This window comes from Neophocaena asiaeorientalis, unplaced genomic scaffold (genome assembly GCF_003031525.2).
Source record: "Neophocaena asiaeorientalis asiaeorientalis breed wild unplaced genomic scaffold, Neophocaena_asiaeorientalis_V1.1 scaffold84, whole genome shotgun sequence".
NCBI classification, from domain to species: domain Eukaryota; kingdom Metazoa; phylum Chordata; class Mammalia; order Artiodactyla; family Phocoenidae; genus Neophocaena; species Neophocaena asiaeorientalis.
In genome coordinates, this window is record NW_020173656.1 from 2,494,789 (window position 1) to 2,517,901 (window position 23,113).

Below are 23,113 nucleotides of genomic sequence, written 5' to 3' on the forward strand. Positions count from 1 at the left end.
TCAGGGAATTCCTTGGCAGTCAAGGCGTTAGGACTCTGAGCTTCCATTGCTGGGGCCTGTGTTTGATCCCTGGTCGGGGAAATAAGATCCCACAAGCCACCTGATGCGGCCAAAAACCAAAATAAGAACCTGACTCAGTATAACTTTCCTTTATCATTTGATACCTTCTTCAGGGACAGAGTCTCAGGAGATTTTAGATTTTTGCTCATTTAATGGGCAAAAATGACACCTTTCAATTTTATATTTGATTACTAATAAGGTTAAACTTATTTACAGTAAGGTTTATTTACTAAGTGCATTTTCTTTTAACTAACAATCTTAATATTTTTCTCATAAGTTTGTAAGACTTCATTAAATAAACATCTTAATCCTTAGGGGAAAATATAGGTAGCCACACAATAACCTGCATGCCTTTTTAGTGCAACAGGAAATAGTATTGTGAAGAAATGGAGTACACCTAGTGTAAACATATTCACATTTTTTTTTTGGCTGCGCCGTGCAGCATTCAGGGTTTTAGTTCCCTGACCAGGGATCGAACCCATGTCCTCCGCAGTGGAAGTGCAGAGCCCTAACCACTGGACCACCAGGGAATTCCCGGTATTCACATTTAAAATTTCTCTCACCCAGGGACTTCCCTGGTGGCACAGAGGTTAAGAATCCCCCTGCCAATGCAGGAGACACGGGTTTGATCCCTGGTCCGGGAAGATCCCACATGCCACGGAGCAACTAAGCCTGTGCGCCACAGCTATGGAGCCTGCGCTCTAGAGCCCACCAGACACAAATACGGAGCCCGCACGCCACGACTGCTGAAGCCCACACGCTCCAGGGCCCGCATGCTGCAACTACCGAAGCCCGCACGCCTAAAGCCCGTGCTCGGCAACAAAGGAAGCCACTGCAATGAGAAGCCGCGCACCACAACAAAGAGTAGCACCTGCTTGCTGCAACTAAAGAAAGCCCGCGCGCAGGAACGAAGACCCAACACAGCCAAAAAAATCCCCAAAACTCTCTCACCCAAAAAACTCTCAACTGTATTCTGACATAACTAGAGGAATCCCTGAAGTCAAGATATCACACACATGTTAGTTATAAACTAAAAATATGGACTAAATTACAAAATGAAATGTACTTAAGAATCCAAACAGGAGGGAATTCCCTGGTGGTCCAGAGGTTAGGACCCTGCACTCTCACTGCCGAGGGCCTGGGTTCGATCCCTTGTCAAGGAATCCAAAGAGGAAATGTAATACCATTAATCATCTGAAGCTTACTCCCAATGTTTTATATTTTCAAATATTAAAGACACGTAAAATATTGGGGTTTTTTTAAAAGAAAGAATTGGAAAATTTTACTCAAGCCAAACTTGAGGATTATAATCTGGGAAGGGCATCTCAGAAAGCTCTGAGAACTGTTCCCAAAGTATCTTTAAAGTATCTATACCAGTCTGAGAGTTAAGAGCAGAGAAGTTCTAAGTACCAATACAGTCAAACTGTTAATCTAATCTCTCTCCATTATGACACATCTTCAATGACTCTAAAACTCAGGATTTCCTCAAGAGGAACAATGCTATTTTCTCACAGATGTTCACTGCTGTGATTAATGTATATACATAACACAGACATATCCATCCATATATATTATTGCCTTTAATTCTGGAATTTATCATATGAATGTAGGTTGAAAGTCAGAGCCAATCTCTTTCCAAACTTACTAATTACCAATACCTTTTAAGAAATAATTATTTTCTTTACTCTTATTACATTTCATTATAATACATAAACCACTTATATACAGTATCTATGGGAGGTTATGAATTTCACTTTAAAAGTCTGTTTACCTCATGTGCAAACCATGCTAATTAATTAGCGATGCTACAGTTTCTTTAAAAAATCTAGCGGATAAGCAATTTTCCTCATCCCCTACTCTCCTTAATATCCTTGTCTATTTAAAATAATTTAAAAATTTATTTTGATCATTTACAGGAAAATTCCTAGGAGTACATAATTGGAATTGTACTAATCCCTTTTTTACTTAAAATACTTAGACCTTTCCATCCAAGAACATGGTATACTTCCCAATTAATTTATATGTGCTCTCTTTTCTCTTAAAGAACTGTAAATCTTGTTAAGAGGATGCTTGAGGCTACTTTTCCTGTTGAATGAAATTTTTAAAACTTTGTATATACTTTTTTTTTTTTTTTTGGCCACGTCGCGCGGCTTGTGGGATCTTAGTTCCCCGACCAGGAACTGAACCACTCCCTCAGCAGTGAAAGCGCGGAGTCCTAACCACTGGACCACCAGGGAATTCCCTGTATATACATTTTTAACTGGCATACATAAAATTGTTAGGAATACAATTGGTTTTAAAATATTTATTCTTATGATAGAAGTTTAAGTGTAATCCAAATAAACACTGGGAATAGTAAAATGTATTCCTGATACTACAGAAAATCAAGTGAGTAGTGGTAGCAGAAACACCTACCATCTAGCACTCTGCTTGACATAGAGTAGGTACTCACTTTCACTTAGAAATGAAAAGATGAAGAAAATGAACAAAGGACAGATCAAAGATGTGTTGTGTAACTTTCAATTAATTACATACTGTTTGAGATACATTTTAAAAAATATTTTAGTCTGTGGAAATATTTAACATTTCACTCCAAGATTATTGTAAGATAAAAATTTTTTAATTGGATAAAATAATACAAAAATTTTGTCTTAACTTACAATTACCTGCTGGTCAGATGAAATAGACTCTAATGCTTTCTGAATAACACGGCAGCCATACATCTGCAATGCTAAGGGTAGAACATGACCACGAATACGAGTAGCCAGGGCTAATTTTTGATCCAAACTCCCAAACTGACAGAAAAAAAAAATTAATAAAAATGACTATAATATTATTTTGTTAAACTTGAATAACCCACTGTTTGCAGTCTATTTAATCTATTTATAAAATATCACATTTGGCAAGTATGTAGGGAGAAGGCATTTAGGTAAAAGCGAATTAAGATAGACCCAGAGATGCTTGAAATAATATCACTTTTTAGAGGGTAAGTCATTCTATCTACTATTTCCTTTTTACTAACATATTAACCACCTGTTATTCTTTTAAAGTAAACATCTTCACTCTTCATTTCAAATAAACACCCCCACTGTCTTCTAATAAAATGAATTTCTGAGGCATACATTCAGACCAGATAATTCTCAACTATATTCTGACTGTGGAGGAAATCTGTTAAGTCAAGCTACAACATAGATGTTTAGTTATAAACTAAAAAATTTTCTGAATTACAAAATAAATGACACCTAACAAATCCACATAAAGACTGTACTACTATTCATTAATTGCTTCACATAAGACTTACTCCTAATGCTTTATATTTTCAAATATATTTCAAATATTAATCAGGATTGGTATTAAACTTCTCATTTAATGTAAGACCATACACTTAAAAAATATATACCGTAAAATACGACATTTTAACCATTTTTAATTCAGTGGCATTGACTATATTCTCACCATGTGCAATCACCACCACAATCTGATTCCAAATCTCTTCCATTGCCCCAAACAGAAACACTGTACTCTTTAAGCAATAACCCCCTATTCCCCCTCTTACCCCAACCGGTCTACTAGTAAGACTAGGAAACCCTAGTCGACTTTATGTCTCTATGAATTTGCTTATTCTAGGTATTTCACATAAATGGAGCCCTGTAATGTTTGTTCTTTTGTACCTGGCTTATTTCACTTAGTTCCATCCATGTGTAAGCATGTATCAAAGCTTCATTCCTTCTTATGGCTGAACAATATTCTACTGCATGTATATACCACATTCTGTTTATACATTCATCTGCTGGACTGTTTCCACCTTTGGGCTATTATAAACAATGCTGAAATGAACATTGGTGTTTAAGTCCTTGTTTTCAATCCTTTTGGGTATACACCTAGGATGGAATTGCTGGGTTATATGGTAATTTTATGTTTCGTTTTTTGAGGAACTGCCAAACTTTTCCACAGTGGCTGCACCATTTTACATTCCCATCAACAATGTACAAGGGTTCTCATTTCTCCACGTCTTCATCAACATTCGTTATTTTCTGTGTTTTAAATTACAGCCATCCCACTAGATGTAAAATAGACTCTCGTTGTGGTTTTGATTTGCATTTCCCTAATGACTAAGGGTGCTGAGCTTCTTTTCATGTGCTTACTGCACATTTGAATATCTCATATGGAGAAATGTCTATTCAAACCCTTTGTCCATTTTTTAACTGAGGTGTCTTTCCGTTGTTGAGTTTCAGGAATTCTTCATATATTCTGGATATAAAATCTTTATCAGACATATGATCTGTAAATATTTTCTCCCAAGCTCACATATTTTTATATGAAAATAAACTCACCCAACTCTCAGAGCTTTCCTAAGCATTAAGCATATACAAACATGTATGTGTGCTTACCTCAAAAAATTTCTGTATAACATAGTTGCCAAAAACATCTGTCATTAATTGATAGGCTGCTTGTAGAATTTCATTAAATACCATCTGTCGCTCAGCTGGAGTAGCTCTCTCTAGCTTTTGCTGTATGAATCTATGTGGGAAAAATTTTAATGCCATGACAGTATATTGATAATAAGCTCCGGCAATATCCGAATCTGACTCGAGTATTATACACCCTGATATATATTGGATATGTGTGTGTGTGTGTGTGTGTATATATACATATTCACATAAATAAAATCATTTCCAGAAACAGTACTAATACATTTTATTCAATTTAAAATAAAAAGAACAAAAGTTATGGAGCATTTCTTTGTTAACACCTTAATTTAAAATAACTTCTAGTTAGACTGGCAAAAAATCTGGACATGAAGATATTTAATGCCTCAAGTTAGTTCTCGTTCTATTATAATCAATGAAAAACTACAAAGATATTACTGGTATTTATTTATTTTTAATAATCATATTATTACTAAGTATTTTTAGAACACAATAAAAGAAACCTTTAGAAATAAAATTCATGAGACACAACTTAATTCCTAACTAAGCTAGCCACTGTGGACTTCCTTGGTGGTCCAGTGGTTAAGACTCCATGCTCCCAATGTAGGGGGCATGGGTTCGATCCCTGGTTGGGGAAGATCCCCCATGCCACGGCCAAAAAAAAAAGCTAGCCATTGTGAGTGACACAAGGTCGAGTTGCTAACTCTTAAGGAACTTTAAGAACTTTCAACCATAGGAAGATAAAATTTGTATGCAACTATATAATCAAAAATTACTTTAAAAAATTTTAGATTTACTTTTAAAAGATACCTCAAATTTAATAAATGTGTCAGAATTCTACTACTATTTTCCTTTCTATGTATTATCTTGAGAACACTAATTTGCATGTACCTCAAGCATTACAGTACACGTGGTCTGTTTAATGTAAACTTTGTTTTAAACATTTTTTTAGACAAAGTATATATCAGGGACACAAGTCCATAAATGTAATTTGGAGCATTATTTTCAAAAGGATATTTGAAGAAATCAAATGTATTCTGTCAATGTAACAAAGATAATCCAATAAAAGGACATTGTTGTATTTTTATTATAGAAAACTGAAGAACCATAGAAAATAAATTAAAAACCTGTATTTTTATAGTTCATCCTAACAGGAAAGAAAAATCCATATTGGATATTTATTTTTTAAACAATTCTAACTTTTATAAAGGTTAAATCATTCTAGTCAAGAAAAACTTTGGCTCTTTCAAAGCAAAAATGCAATAGAAAGTATCATAAATAATAATCACCTACCTAGAACCATGCTGGTCTTGAGAAAACTCAACTATGTGTCCAATCAAGTCTCTAAGTTGAAGGTTTGGGAAGCGGTTGTTTCTGAAATCTTCCAACAATCTACTTCGGCCAGAAGGCATAATATCAGACCTATTATACCGAAGCCGAGAAGGAGGAAAGAGCTGGCTGCTGGAGCTAAACAGACTGGAAGTGCCTGAAGCACTTCGATATTTTGCTTCTGCTCCAGGTGCTGCAGAGATATATCGACCACTACCATTTGTCAGTCCTCCTACAACAAAGTAGCTGTGGTCAGCAAATATTTTTGAGAAAGTCATTCCTCAAATAAAAGTCATTTAAACCAAGAAGTCAGTCAATATAGAAATATTCACCCCACTAATTCCTATATGGTATAACAGAAAATTAAAGTTGAAGGAGAAATCTCACACATTTACTTAATGTGTCTGGCTATAATATGGGGGGAAAAAAAGAGACTAGAAAACACGAGAAAAATAAACCTGTAATTTGTTCTTGGCAGTTTAGTTTAAAAACGTCTAACGTCATACACAAAACCTGTATTTGTTCTTGGAAGCTTAGTTTAAAACATAATTATAACAACTAATGTCATACATACTAGTATCAATACCAGAACACTGAAACCAACAAAATTTTCAGTTACATTAACAAGCAAGTTACAAACAGCTAGCAAACTCAGATTTTAAGCCACTAAAAGTTTAATTGAAATTTACTCACAGTGTTAACAGAACACCAACTAAATCTGTACTTTTTTGGAATATATAAAAATTCATTAAGTCATATATACTTGTATGTAAAGAAAAATGATTTCTTAGTTAACCCGATTAAGTTTCAAACTTAAAAAACCCACAATATCAGATAATAAAGCCAAATTACACACTATTAAAATTTTTTACTTAAAAATTACTCTCCATAAAATACTACTGTTTTACAGACAAGAAATAGTAGCAGTAAACATATTTATTATTCCTAGAGCTTTAATGTTGACCATTTAAAACAAATGAATAAAAAGCCTTTTTAACTTATATCCCATTCCAAAGAATACTACTAAAGGGCAGTTGATAAAAACAAAAATAAATAGAAGCAGGTAATTGTTCTTATTACAAATAACCATTTAAAAGTACTTGACAGTGTCCTTTTAAAAAAGAAAAATGTATAGAAAATTATAAAATGCAGATTTAGTAGTTCAGATAAACAAAACCCACTGCCAGCTTTCACTATTGTATATCACTTCTATTTAGAATAGTGCTGTATGTACAATCCAGGCCACAAAGTATAGATGGTGCCAAGGACACACTGTCAGTGCAAAGTTATAGAGAGGCATTAAAGGCCAAAAAGAGTTACAGGGACAAGGAGCAGTAAAAGAGTTATAATCCTGGAGAGTGAAGCAGGTTAGAGTATCCCTCTTTTACTTTCAGTCCCCACTGCCCTAGCTTTATTTTTCTTCATTAAATTTCCCATCATCCAGTATATTATACATATTTATTATTTATTTGAATCCTCAGCCCCATTTCCAATGTAAGTGCCATAGAATCACGTTCGCCTACGTGCTAGATACGTGGTACCTAAAACGATGCCCCATACATAGCGAGTACACAAATATTTATACATATTTAATGTAATATCAACTGCCTATGGTCTAGTTCTGTAGTATCTTAAAAGTGTGTAACTTTAACAAGCCGTTTTATACACCAAAGTCATTGACATCAAATTCTCATGTTCATTCCAGTTCTACATAAACTCGTGCTCATGTATGAAAAGTCTAAAAAGTAAAAGAATTCAGTTTTTTAATACTGTCTCGATCTCTTCACTATTAATCCTTCTAGTCCCCTATTTTTATTTCTGTTTATAGTACCATCAACCGTTCACAACAATAACTGATAGTCTCGATAACAATTCTTTAAACTTTTTGTAGGGTAGGGGTGCTCTGCTTATCATTCCAATCTGTTTTCATAAACAACAATTATATCTTCCCATTCAAAGGCCACTTTGATGATGTCATTTTATACTAAAAACCTACAGCATCCTGCTAGAGTACCTTCTCTATATTCTTCAGCTTACTTTTCAAGTCATTATTCCAAACCTACTTTTCACATGAATTTCCTAATAGTACCCTAATTGTTCACTTCTCTCCTTCTTATTCATTACTATCTCTGTACCACTGCTTATCACTACTTGAAACAAGGCCTAATCCTACCTCTTTATTCTTAATGCACTAAAGGTTTCAACACCAAATTCAAAATACATACTTACCCCAGAAAAGACAATTTTATTTGGTACCTTCCAAGTAGTCCTATCAATATCCAACAGGAATTCCTCCTGTGTCTAGATATTTCTTGATTATATTCTATCAGCTCCTAATATACCAAACTCCTGATGCACTTTGACAACTTAAAATGTCTAATGATGCCAAACTGCCTTGAGTTTTAAAAAATCTCGGAATTTCAGTTCTAGAAGACTAATTAGCACTTTCATTTATAAAGTTGAAAAATTAATTTCACAAAGGGCCAGGATACCTTCGTTTCCTTACAAATTAATTAAATAAGCATTTCAACTCAATTTAAAATATACATTAAACATTTAAAATTTGGTTTTTTAGGGAATTGCCTGGTGGTCCAGTGGTTAGGACTCCTCACTTTCACTGCTGAGGGCCTGGGTTCAATCCCGGGTCAGGAAATTAAGATCCCTACAAGCCACGTGGGGAAAAAAAAAAACAAAACTGGTTGTTTTTAAACACTGAAAGCATGTCATCCAAAACTATTTTGGGATTGAGGAATATTTTACAAAATTGGCCTATATGTTTCAAAAATGTTGAGGTCATAAAAGACTGAGAAATAGTTCAAGATTAATAAGAGTCATGACAAATAAATGTCATGTGTGAGCCCCCAAATCCATCAATCGCCCTCTCCGCCCCAATGCCCCCCCGCCGCCTTTCTTATAAAGGATTTCAATGAGACAACTGGCAAAGTGAATAAAGTCGGCTGATTTGATAGTAGTATTGTTAAGTTCCTGACTTTGACAAAAGAATGTCCGTACTTTCAGGACACACACACACACTGATATGTTCATGAGTAAGGGACACTGTCTGCAACTTCCTTTCAAAAGTTATCAGGGAAAAAATATGGGTGTGAAGGGACAGGCAAATGCAGAGAGGGGAAGCGAGGAGAGGGAAACAACAATAAAGCAAATTCAGTTAAATAACATTTGGAGAATCTGGCTAGGTTTTTTTTTTTTAATTGTTAATGATTTCCTCTTAAGTCTGAGATTATTTCAAAATTAGTTAAAAACAAACATACAAATTGGTCATCTATATTCATACCATTGCTACTGGTCATCTAAAAGATGTGTTCTGCACCAAATGTGTTAAACGGTAACAGTCCCTTCAATTGATCACTGACCTCACCCCTATCATTTATCACTTCTTAATCACTAGCTTAATAAGAGTGTATGGGACATGGAGATCTGTACTATAATTTCACAGATGAAGTCACTATAATCCAAAAGTGATGTGACATGCAGCTAGGCAACCAGGAGTCTTAGGCCAGAGCTCATCACACAGTAGTGTGCTGCCCCTTATACGCTATTTACATAGGCATCTATCAAGTTCATTCATGACAACTGAATGAAGGCAAACACCTCACAACTATCCTAGTAGAAATAATATGATTTTATAAGTTTTCATTAATTTCCTTGAGAAGTCCATTGTTTTAGAATCCTTCCCTATTTAATACCAGAAATCAAAAAGATCTTAATACTGTGAAAAACACAGGGGAGAAAAATATAAAACTGAAACCACCACAAAATAAATCTCAAAAGTTTTTTCTTTTCATTATTTTCCACCTCCCTGGGATCTGGAATAACAACTCCTGAGCCTATTCTTTTATTTATTTACCTTTTCTATTTTTTTTTTTTTTTTGCGGTACGCGGGCCTCTCACCGCTGCGGCCTCTCCCGCTGCGGAGCACAGACTCCAGACGCACAGGCCCAGTGGCCACAGCTCATGGGCCCAGCCACTCCACGGCACGTTGGATCCCCCCGGACCGGGGCACGAACCTGCATCCCCCGCATCAGCAGGCGGACCCCCAACCACCGCGCCACCAGGGAAGCCCCTACTTTTTCTATTTTTTAAAAAATAAAGATTCTCAAATCTTTCCCAGTGGATAGCTTTTATTTAAAAACAAATCTACCTGAAGATTATTCTGATAGAGGTTTGGAGGCTAACAAATTAGAATCAAGATAAATTAAGGTTTCATTTTAGAGCAAGTTTTCAACTACTAATTTCAAATAAAAATGGTAATCCAAGTAGATTCAGGGTCCCGAAAAGGGTACAACTACATATAGGCTACTAGGCAGAGTCCCTTTCAGAAGGCGAGGCTCTGGAAAGCTCAAGAATGATAAGATGATAATGAAAGATGACTAGTTAGTTGGAGTGGGCAAAGAATAAATGATAAAGAATGCATAGTTGGAAAAAGTCTAAAATGAGGATGACCTATTCCACTTTAAGCTATTACCTTCAGTTAGTTCTAACCCAGAGCCCATACACTTAGTACTTTCAGTTCGCTATTTTTTTTCTCTGATTACTTTTCAAAAGAAATATATGGAACATTCAGAGTAGACCATAACAGCCATGTAACTCCTTTCCTCCTTCCAATTTCTGCCTTTTGCAAATGGGACTGTCTAACCTATGCCTGTCCCATGACTGTATTTTGGAGGCAGATAACTTGTTTCCTAGGTTTCATAGACCCAAAGATGGAGAGGAATTTTGCCGCAGGGTAGACCACATTCAGAATCTCACCTGATTTAGAAAATAAGATTTGGGATTTTTGGAATGGTTCAAGACTCCTGGGGATGCTGGAATGGGGTGAATGTATTTTGCATGTGGGCGGAACGTGAATTTGGGGGGACCAGAGTTTACATGGTACTGGGCTGAACTGGGCTTCCCCAAAAGATATGTTCAAGTCTTAACTCCTGGTACTTGTGGATTTGACTTTATTTGGAAATAGGATCTTTGCAAATGTAATCAAGTTAAAATGAGGTGTCATGCTGGAGTAGGTTGGGCTCTTATCCAATGACTGGTGTCCTTATAAGAGAAGGAAAATTAGGACAGACACATAAGGAGAATGCCAGGTAATGATGGAGGCGGAGACTGGCGTGCTATGTCTACAAGCCAAAGAACGTTAAGTGTTATCAGCAACCATCAGAAGCCAGAAAGAGGCAAGGAAGGATTGTGCTTACAGCCTTCAAGGGGAGTATGGCCCTGTTGACACCTTAATTTGACTTCTAACCTTCAGAACTGTGAGACAATAAATCTGTTTTAAGCCACTTAGTTGTAATTTGTAACAGCAGCCTTAGAACACTAATATATAATGCTATCTTAACAACACTCTGAGACAAGGATATAATCTCCATTTTACTTGTGACACAATAGGCTTAGAGAAGCTAAATCCTTAATAAATCCTTATTCAAGGATGCATAGCTAATAACTAGACTAAGCTTTTTTTTTAACTATTATATCTGAATAATTCCCTTTCGGTTATACTCTGCTACACCTCATGAAGAACATTTAATGCCATATACCATACTTAAATCTGGGATATTCTTGAGGTTACATGGGAGAGTAAAACATGTAAATTTTTTAACTATAAAATTTTAACTATATATTTGCCATATAAAGACACAAAATTTTTACTCGGGAAAAACCAAGGCTTCAATGAATTAAAAAACCTACATAATTCTAGTTAAAAGTATAATCTTCCACATCATCTTAAAAGACTAATATAAAAAGCAAAAAGCATAAATATGTCAAGTGTGCTATCTTAAATTTGTACATTTTATGACCATATGTAAGCAAACAATATCAGGTGCAAACTACAAACCAAAATAAAAATCTGTTGTTTCCATTTCTATTGCTTGTAATTCTTTTCTAAAAGCAACTAAGTAATTAATCTACCTTTTAGCATCTAGTGCTTCAACTTTTTAAAAATATAAAGGTAAGAGAGAGGCCATCTTCACAGAAGATACTTAATATTAATAATCTTCCCTCATTCATCAAAGATCATTTAAACAGACTGAGTTTTTAACATATGAACTATGTAAGTTCAGACTAGTATTATATCTCACTTCTACCTCTACTCACCTTGCCAATTTCCGTCAAAAAAGGCTTGTATGATTTCAAGAACTGTCTGAATCTTACATCTTTATTGAAAACTAAACTACTTCTGTGATTACTGAACATGAGGACACTCTAAAAACCTACCCCTACCCCAAACCAAAGAACAACACACACAGGCAAAAATAAAAACTCACAACCGTCATAAAACTTCTCAAAGTGCAGTACTCTACAGAGTATGATCTTAACACACTGATCAGAGAACACACTACCAGTTAAACAATGCTTTAATGTAGAAATCTATATAGGATGTGAAATAATTTTTTTAAACAAGTAGCCAGTGTCCAAAAATAAACTCATCGATAAAACAGAAAGAAACAAAGCCACTCAAATTACTCCAACCATTTTGTTGAGATCTGAATACAGTTGACCCTTGAACAACACGGAGGTTAGGAGCATCGACTCCCACCCCACCAAAGTATATGTATAAGTTGTGACTCCCCCAAACTTAACTAGTAGTAGCCAGCCTACTGTTGACCAGAAGCCTTACCAGTAACATACAGTCTATTAACACGTTATATGCTATATATATAATTATATGCATTCATGAAATACCTAACTTTTAATTTTTTTTGATATTTCTATGCAGTCTGCGATTTTTTTCAAGTTGTTGCAAATCTCCAAAAAAATTTCCCAGTTTTCCCCATTTTTTGGGGGGAAAACAATCCATGTATAAGTGGACCTGGGCCATTCAAACCTGTGTTGTTCAAGGGTCAACTGTACTGTTAAAGCTGTGGAGAATGGTTTCAGCTTTCTTGTTTCTAATCTAGTAGGGAGAAAAAACCCAGAAACAACTCTAATATAATCTAGCCTGTGGTTAATTTGGTACAAAAAGACCAGAAAGGAAAGATAATAATTCTAATGGAGAGAATCACTGTGTTCAATAAAGTGCAATAAGGCAATAGCATTACAATCATTATACTGTAATTACTGGTTTACTCATCTGTATTCACCACAAAAAAATCAAACTTGATGATGGTGGGCAGAATGTTTTCTTCAAGTGTCTCTCAAGTCAAGCACAGTCTGGCATATAGGATCTGACATTGGCTGAATAAATTAAGTGAATTAATTAAGCAAAATAAATTAATTAAATAAAAATTTTCATGAGACCCCAGAATTCTTAAATGGGGGCCAATAAAACTACACATAAAAGATAAACATAAAATAGGGATTAGTTTCAGTATAAATTAAGCTTATTACTATCCTATTTAGAATATCATGTAAAGACCCTTATCTGATCAGTTTTAATTTAAAAATTAGCAATAAAATATTATGAGATCCTTAAAGTAAAAAGTATTTAATTTAGATTAAAAGTCAATTGCAGGGGGACTTCCCTGGTGGTGCAGTGATTAAGAATCAACGCAGGGGACACGGGTTCAAGCCCTGGGCCAGGAAGATCCCACATGCCACGGAGCAGCTAAGCCCGTGTGCCACAACTACTGGGCCTGCACTCTAGAGCGTGCGAGCCACAACTGCTGAGCCTGTGTGCTACAACTACTGAAGCCCATGCGCCTAGAGCCCGTGCTCCACAACAGGTGAAGCCACCACAGTGAGAAGCCCGCGCACCACAAGGAAGAGAAGCCCCCGCTCGCCACAACCAGAGAAAGCCCACGTGAAACAATGAAGACCCAAAGGAGCCAAAAAAACAAACAAACAAAAAAAGTCAATTGCAGGCAAGTGAAAAATGCCAATATACTGACATTCAAACTCACTTTCCCCACCAACTCACAATAGGCTAAATTATATTTTACCACAATTTTATAAAAAGTTCACAAAAATTCTAAACTTAGGGAATAGGAAAAGATCCTTTATTTATTTAGAGCGATAGTAGACAGAAATAAAAGCATTCTTTGAGAAGCAGTGTGACACCTTGGAATGAACCAGGTAGACCTGGACTCAAAATTTTTGTTCCTTACTAACTTCATGACTACAAGCAAGTTCCTTGATTGCTTTGAGAATGAAGCTGTGTGTGTGTGTGTGTGGTGTGAAAGAGGAGTCAAAGTTAATTTCTCCCCATCTGGATATTCAATTGCTCCAGTTCAACTTACTGAAAAGACCACCCTTCCTAAATACACCAGAGTGGCACCAGTGGCCACAAATCAGGTAACTAAACGAGCAGGTCTATTTCTGGATCCCCTATTCCACCAATCTATTTCTCTAACCCTTGTGCCAATACCACAAGTTTAGTAAAACTACCACTGCAGTTTTAATAAGTTTGATATCTGGCCAAGTTATTAAATTCTAAATTTGTTCTTCAAGACTGTCTTGACTACTCTTGGCTCTGTTTTTCCATTCATATTAAATAAATCAGCTTATCAATTTCTTTAAAAAAAGCCTGAAAAATTCTTACTGAGATTGTGCTAAATCTATACATCAATTAGAAGACACTTGGTATCTTTATAATACTGAGTCTTTCAAGCCACAAACATGACATGTCCTTTCATTTATTTGTCTTCTTTAACTTCAGTCAGTGCTTTTACGGTTTACAGTGTAAAGATTTTGCCCTTCCTCCAATGGACCTATTCCTGGTTAAGGAAACAGTCTCATGTAAAAATATTCTAAACATAAGTCAATTTTCAGTATTACCCCATGAGACCCATGCTGCATTCATTTTTAAAGGTTATTTGGCTAAAGCTGCAGATCTCTCATGAAGCACATCTGCCTATATTTTAAGTTTTTTGATCCTATGTTTACTTAATGCACATTATTTAGTGTATAAATAGTGCAATGATGTACGTTCTTGGTGAATTCTTGATTGTTTTTAAGGCACATGAAGACTTATTTGATATCAGTAAGAAGGAAAGGTAGAGAAACAATTGAGGGAGGAGCTGAAATGCAAATATGAAGGAAAGGTAGAGCCAGTGAATAAAATGTAAAACAACCAAATGATAGTAAATAATGATATACAGAATTATAGTCAACAACATTAAATAAATGGCTCCAATTTGCAAAATACATATCAAGGAAAAAAATATTTAAAAACATATTCAGTAAGAGACCAGACTTTTCTATTTTCTCTCATCCCATAAGCTTTTCAAAAATTTAAAATATGCAATGGCACAAGCAGACTTCAGGTCAATAGAAAGAAACAAGGCAGGAAGAAAGAAATCCATTAGGGAGATGATGGGGGACAAGATCAAAGGCTCATATAACACACTAGAGATCCAGGAATTATGAGTTACAAAGAAGTGTGAACTGGAGTAACGCCTTCTATAAACTATGAATTGTCCCAAGGTGTCTCTCTTCACCTGAGTGCTACTGGAAATTTCAGTGGGATAATCCTTTTTAAATGAAAAGTTTAGCATCTGGCTGCTGGGTATTTAATGTCCACAGAACCCCCACAATCATGATGACAAGCGAAAACTGTTGCCACACATTTCCAAATCGTTCACCTCCTCATTCTAGGTATTTTAAACAAGCACTACAAGTGATTCTGATATGGTAAACCACTGAATCGAATCATCAAGTATTTTTTAGTCTCAAATCTGAGATTATACCTTAACTGAATTAGCTGGTGAAAACATTCTCAGTCATTAGAAGCACAAAGTCATAGATAACATTATTAGAGGATAATGGGTAAAAATAAGAGCAAAAATTAATCATTGTGACCCCAAACCAGAACTAAGACTAATGAATTTGTACACAGAAATGAAACATAAAATAAATTCTTCCACACAAGTAATAATTTTAGAACTTTTCCACAACATATTTCATACTTTTCAACAAATAAATGACTTTTCGATGCACCAATGGGTTGAAGCAGTGATTTCATTTACACCATGAGAACCTGTAAATAATATTCTGTTGAGAGCTGAGCATGTTGTCCTATCTATTCAGTCCTGTTGTCCAACATATATTCAGTCCCTGAGTGGCCTGCCTTATGAGTAACACATATTCTTATTTCATACAGTAGATAAGAGCTTTTCTATAAATCTCAAGAATAACTGAGAAAGGGATCTAGAAGTCTAGTAATCTTATATACACATTTTAAAAACACATAACCTACACCATTGTGAGGTTAAATTTGAGAGGCTGAGTAGAATATTGTTATTGATATACTTTGTAAAATTGTTCAATTCATTATAGAATAGCAGAACAGAAAAAGAAAAGATAGTATCAGGAGTCAGAACAGTGTTCTAGCTTCAGTTCTGCCATTTACTGGTTTGGGCAAGTCTCTTGGGCTCATATGACCTATAACTGTCTCATCTTTAATGGGCAGATCACTCAGCCAGTTTATGTTAACAATTAGGATGAAATGAAATAATGAATATGAAAGTGCTTTACAAAACTATCAAATGCTATTCAGTTACAGGGAACTTGCTACTTAAAGGATAATAATACTTTCAATGAAAACTTCAAAATAATTTATATTGTTTTCTGCTTTAAGAACCATATATGAAACTCAGAAAAACCGCACACAGCCTTACAACCAATTTGGCCATACTTGTTTTAATTCTCAAACATCTCATTCTAAGAGAAGCGGATGACCAAATCTGCCAAAGGTCAGCAATTTCAACACATTAACTACTACTGAACAGGGAAAATGACTCTAACAGTTAATAGTACCATGTCTATGTTTCATATAAAATTTTCTGTGATTAGGAGAGAAGATAGGTTATAAAGTTTTTTAATCTACTGCAAGTTAAAGCACTATGTGACTACTGAATACATGACATTAAGGAGTCTTCAAAACTGACAGCCACCTTTGAATTAACTAACTTCACTGAATTCAAAGCTGGAATTAGACTTTTTATCACCCTTTTCTTAAGAAAAAACAAGCCAGTTCAAAAATGAAGAGGTACAAGGGAAGAAGCCATTAGTTTGTCAAACCCTAAGTCAAATAAAAACACAAAATGCTACTTTATACCCAAGAAGTTCCATATCAATCTATTATGAGCATAAAGATTAGAGTAAATAAGAAATCACTAACATATTTTAAACGTTTAACCAAAGAAGAAAAAGAAAGGAAACAAGGAAGGAAAGAACTAGTTAGCTAGCTCCAGGTAGATGAATTAAATAATACTTGAAATATTTAATCTTCTTTTACTGGGAGTAACGTATCTCAAAATAAGAGACTGACTTCTATCATAAAGAGTTAAAAAAAACAACTAGGGGTAGAAGATTTTTTCCCCCAACTCTATACATCAGTATAACATGAGAAAATAATTCACTTAATATTCAAGGCTGAACTTGAAGCCCAGAATTTGACATAGTTCTTTGCATTTCAAGATAAAAACCACTAATCTTAAAGTTGTTCTCCTTCCTTGTTCTTTTCCACTTGTTTCTCTGATCAGTATTTTAAGCGCTGCTTTTAACAAGTTGTAGTCAACGTGGGATCCAATCTGAAGGGACTCCAAATGGCCAAACACAGTAATATTTTAGCATCAAGAAAAGGTATAAAAAGTGTTATCTCCCAGTCTGCAATGGACTGAAACAACAACTATCCTAAAATCCATCAATTTACACTATAGGGAACAATGATGACTTAAACACAAAAACAAAAAAACCCTGCAAGTCACCTTTAGAAGTTGCTAGGGCATCAACTCATTCTCAATTCTCATTTCCCAAGGTCAGAAAATAAAGGAAAAGAAATCAAGCATTATCCTGACTCCTATATGAACTATATATTTTAGGGTAACCTCACAACTGATGAAAGTTCTTTTCCATAGAAAAATTCCAGCTAACAAATGTAAAACGAATGTCAGAGCATCATCATTTTGCAACCTCTGAAGAAATACTTAGGTGATGATCAAAGGCTGCTAAGCCATTAGGTGGATCTGGCAGACAACCTCACAAAGGAAATAACCAGACGTGTCTCCTGATACGGTGCAGCAGAAATACAGAACCAAATAGCAAAGCAAACCAACCAGATCAAACCCCTAAATTCCACTTTACAGGAAATTCAGAGAATAGAAGAACATGTTAAATACCACCATGGAGAAGAAACCATTGAGGTCCAGAATGTGGGATATTCAACAGGACAAAGTTTCTTCAACAAATAAATGTGAAGGAAAAAAAAAAGAGGATGGGGAAATGGTTCCATATTAAAAGACATCAAACAAATGACGGACCTTATTTGGACCCTGATGGAAACACAACAACTGTAAAAAGACATTTAAGTCAATTAGAGTAATGAGAATTTATAAATTTTAAAAGGCGTGATAATGATTTTGTGGCTATAATTGTTTTTAAAAAAGGAATCTCTATCTCTTAGAAATTTCATACTAGAATATGGAAGATAAAATTACTTCTCATGTTTCTGACTTCAATATATTTAAAAAGCAACAAGGTTGCAAATCTTAACAAAAATATTTTAGGTTATAAAAAAATGAACAACCAAAATTCATCAGTTGAAATACTTGTTCTTCAATCACAAAGTGACTACTGGTCATCCTGCTAAAAATACTTATGTTGATCAAATGACAACTATTTTTTAAAAAATGAAACATCTTTGTTAAAGAAAGTTACCTGTTTCATCCAATATTTTAAGAATATCGATATCCAGGCCTACCAATAACTACAATGGCTATATGTCTTAAAAATCTCATAAGAAAATCAGCTGGAACTAATTAATTACAACCAATTCTAATGAAACTGAGAATTTATCCCTATTTTATGATATTATATTCTTAATATGTGAGCAGAGTAAGATTATTTTTTAAATGGCTATGCAAATTCATTTTCATAGGTATTTTATCAATCAGCAGCCTTGATAACTTGATTCATGAAGAAATCCACTTCGGGGATATACAATTTAAAATATATATTTTTTAGACCAGAGAGCATGTAAGTCTTGCATCGTGATTCAATGACATGAAAACAAAAGATAGATTATTTCCATGAACACTATACAAAGAGCAAATTTATGAAATCTACTTAATTATTTTCAACTTGGCAAGGTCTATTCCTTGTTAACAAACAGGTTGCTAGTCATAATATGACTAAAGCTAAAAGAAACTGAGGAATCACAAAAGAAAATCTACAGACAATTTCTATCAGAGGTGTGTTTAAATACTAGATTAAATAAATACTAGATTTAGAAATACTAGATTTCAAGGTGAAGCTAAACTAAGGAGTTTAGCTTAAACTATGGGTACAAAAGTATCAGGCTACAATGTAGAACTGCTGGCCCACACGATGATTACTTCTCATAACAGACTAGAATTCCTTCTAGAAGCATCTATATGCCTGGGTTCTTTATAGTCAAAAAAAAAATCTAGATTGCTATTTAATTAGAGACATCTAAAAAGTCATTTATAAACCAATTTCTAAACAAGCTATGTAGAATAATTAATGCCATTTACACAGGCACTAAAGCACAACGTAAGCAGTAACAGTTGACAGAAATCTGATCTGAAACTTATCTATGAAAAAAATGACAGGACGCGACAAATATAATCTTAACAAATAAAACACAAAACTATTACGAAAGGCTATTTTTAGGTTTGCTTTGTTCCAAATTTTGGTGTCAATTTCAAAGTCTCAAAGGCATGTTTTATATGGGAGTTGTAGGAATGGGTCTGAATAGCAATAATAAAAATCAGGAATTGAGTAGCTCCTATGACTAAGAAAAGATAAATGAAGGAAAGTGGTAGGCTAAAAACTGATAAGTTTACACAAACAGTGCTGCAAAGCAGATCTTAGGACCCCACTCAAATAAATTAATTGGTTGTACACAGTCAATATCCCCAAAAAGAGCAAAGGCCCAGAATTTGGGGTGGAGGACCAGTCTTTAAAAAAGAAATCTAGCCCACTTTGTAATAACATAAATCTAAATGATCATCACTGTAAAATATTCCTTTGTTACATGGACACTCACTATATTACTGAGCTTTAGGAAAAAATAACTATAGCCTTATGATGGGGATGGCGGAGTCAAGCATAATCACTAATTTATAATATATCTGCTTACAAAAGCAACATTACTTTTTAAATCACAAGCTGATTTAAATCTTCCTAAGCACATAAGAATCAGCAATAGAATCTCTCAGTTTTAGCTGAAATGACTAGGATTACAAAAATCCAAAATCTAATTTTAATTAAATACTTTCTTTGAAGAGACAGGGAGGGATTCATACACAGCCTCTGATATCCAAAAACCCTTCAAAATATACTGTTAACTACATGGCTAAATAATTCCTGGAGTGGGAAAAAGGTAACCACCAATTCAAATAATCTTGGGGTGGGGGCGATTTTAATATACAGATATAAACCAAAGTTCTAAATGTTCCGATTTCAAGGGTACAGCAAGCCTAGAACATTTTTTTTCTTAAACAATGTGTTTAAAAGTAAGAGAACTACATGGACCAAACCCATACATAATAAGATTCTCTAACTCACAAACATACTCAATTCATATACCCTGTGGTAAAATGGCCAGGCATTCAAAGGCCAAAGCAAAAACCATCATACTAAACTAAATTATTTAAATTCAGTAACTTTGTGACTAATGATCGCTTTTGGTGTGCACAAACTTTTCTTTTGAATTTTATTTTACTTTTTTATTCAGCAGGCTCTTATTACTTATCCATTTTATATGGTGTGCACAAACATCTGATCGTGAAATTTTTCACTATCACGTATAAATAATTGACTTTTCAGATGATCTAAAACACACACAAATCAAAAGCACAGACGAGAAAAAAAACACACCACTGTATTTCATAAAAGGAACATAAGATACAATAGGGGTCTTTACCTTACTGTACATTAGACCCTCACTTTGAATTTTCACAAAAGTAGAACTTTTTCAAAAGGCTAGTATCTATAAGCAAAAGCAATTTGGCATGTTTTATCCAACATTAAATATTTTACACATATTATAAAACACACACACAAACACACTCACATGTATACATACAAATAAAAAGGGTTTTGGTTTTTTTTTTTTACCTAAATGCAAACTGGATGAGGATCCATGTGATGAAAGTGATGGCGGTGGCGTAAGTGAATGTCCTGGAGTTTGGCTTGGCAGAGGCATGCCTATTGGACTTGGAGAGGAGGAAAATCCCAGACTATTGTAAAATGGTTGCCCTATGGGTGCTAGGCTGCTACTAGATCTTTTGTACAAGTCAGAGCTAGTAGATAGAGACTCTCTCCTTGTGGCACTACTACTTGCAGAACTGCCAACTGAAGAAGAAATAAAAAAAACCCTAATTACATACAGTGTTAACTGAATAAAACCTATCCCCAACTCTTGCTGGGAAATAACAGAAGTGATCACAATAATTATTTTTAGAAACATTATAGAGAAGATAATTACTGTGATAACTATACATACTAACTTATTAATCATAAAAGGGTATAAATGCACCCCAAGAAAATAACCAAATATTTAAGAGCAGTCACTCATATGTTCATTATTTCACACATATTTACCATTGACACATATGATTACTGTGCTTTAATACCCTGGTATGATTTATAAACCCTGAAATTGTAAGTTGTCTGCTTTAGGATATGCTAGAGATTAAATTCCAATAAGGTTAAATTTTGGTAGTATCCTAATCTCTGGAACCAAGTTCTTAGACTTCAACCCAATGCCAAGAAAAGATTATACTGATAAACAGAATATTAATACATTTCCCTCACCATTCACATTTGATTTGGCTTCCAGCTTGTGTTCAAACCATAGTCCTTTAAAGTCCATATTGGCCCGAATATTAGTCAGCTGTGAAGTATAGATGGCAGCTGACTCCTCAGTACTTTTCACACTACACATTCTCCCTATCCTTCAGCAACTAAATTACAAAATACATATGGAAAAATCAAACTTTCTCTTAGAAAACTGATAGCTCTCATTACTGTTATCAACCAAAGACATGTGTTCACTTACCCCTCAGGATCTTCTATTCCTAAGATTCTATTTCTGGCCTCATGAGCCCCTTACTCAAGTAAAGACTGATCAGCCTTTCTTTTCTTATATGGTATACAATTATACCACATCCCTTATTGTACTACATACCAATTTTTTTTTGTTTTTCACTTAATCCCCAATTCAACTATTAACCTTCTAGTTTTTTTCTTTTGTACTTCATAAAATCATAAAAAAATGGTAGGTTCACATTACCATATAGCTATGCATGCTCAGAAAAGCAACAAGATCTGGCTGTTAATCAACATATATTTGGATAGTCAAATTCTTTACTAAGTGTTTAAAAGAGTTGTCCAAAACTCCCAATTCATAAGTCACACTTAGAGCCCATATTTTCAAGTATGTTTTTTACTGTTTCTAAGCCTTTTTAAACTGAAGCCTTTTACATCCAAAATAATTTCATAATACATTTCTTAACCTATCAAGTTTTTTAAGGACAAGCTCTATATTCGGACCAATATGGTAATTCTTTTCGCGAGAATTTTAAAGTTTCTATTAGGTTGTGGTTTTCTAATAGCAAGTCAATTATAAACAGATCATAAGGGTACAGATTAAAGAGAAAAATTAAGCAGAGCACATGATGGTAGACCAAGTTAAGCTTATTAATACAGATAGGAAATGTAATTACATTGGTTTTACCAAATTTAAAATTCTATAAAGGAAAAATACCAGGCTCACACTACTGTATTAAGCAAAATATTATATGAACAGTATTCAATCTTTTAAACCAGAGTGAGTGCAGTTTCTGGAAGACTGATCATGTTTTATTGAAATTCTCACTTTTTAAGATATATTACAGGGAAATACTAGTAACTATATGCATTTTTAATAGCAAAAAATAAACACTGTTGTAAGAATGGTTTTGGCAAAATTGTCAATGGCTATATTAACTATGCTAATTTAAAAGGACACTGTCAAAGTGATTTTTCTAAAACATGGCTACATTTAAAATTCCTATTTATTTCAGAAAACAATTTATATGACAAGGAAAAAGACAACAGCTCTCTAATGAGAGCAGCAGCACTATCATTCCCCTGGCAAATAATCAAAGAAACCATAGTTTTGACACATGCGATATTATTTTCCTCTAAAAAGGAAAAGCCAAGCCGAACATTTAAAAGTAATTCAGAAATAGCTTTACTTTAAACCTAACAAGCTGGCTCCTTAAATTTTACTATATGCCTAAATTATTTACAACAGTATGACTACAAAATATAAAACAAAGTATACCTAAAATATCTAAGCGGCTAGACAGTGGAGTCACTAATCATTTATC

General features: G+C 34.4%; 1 protein-coding gene across 5 annotated transcripts in view; it reads right to left on the reverse strand.

Moving 5' to 3' along the window:
• The window catches only part of PUM2 (pumilio RNA binding family member 2), a 92,219-nt gene that overhangs the window by 7,922 nt on the left and 61,184 nt on the right, over positions 1-23,113 (reverse strand). For 2 of the 5 annotated variants that reach the window (XM_024747796.1, XM_024747800.1), the window contains 4 exons: positions 20,856-21,092; positions 5,784-6,051; positions 4,452-4,581; positions 2,721-2,855 (listed from right to left, as the gene is read on the reverse strand). In XM_024747796.1, the coding sequence (XP_024603564.1) occupies positions 2,721-2,855; positions 4,452-4,581; positions 5,784-6,051; positions 20,856-21,092 (770 nt within the window). The remainder of the gene's footprint in view (positions 1-2,720; positions 2,856-4,451; positions 4,582-5,783; positions 6,052-20,855; positions 21,093-23,113) is intronic. The other 3 variants (XM_024747797.1, XM_024747799.1, XM_024747798.1) reach the window with 3 other exon arrangements.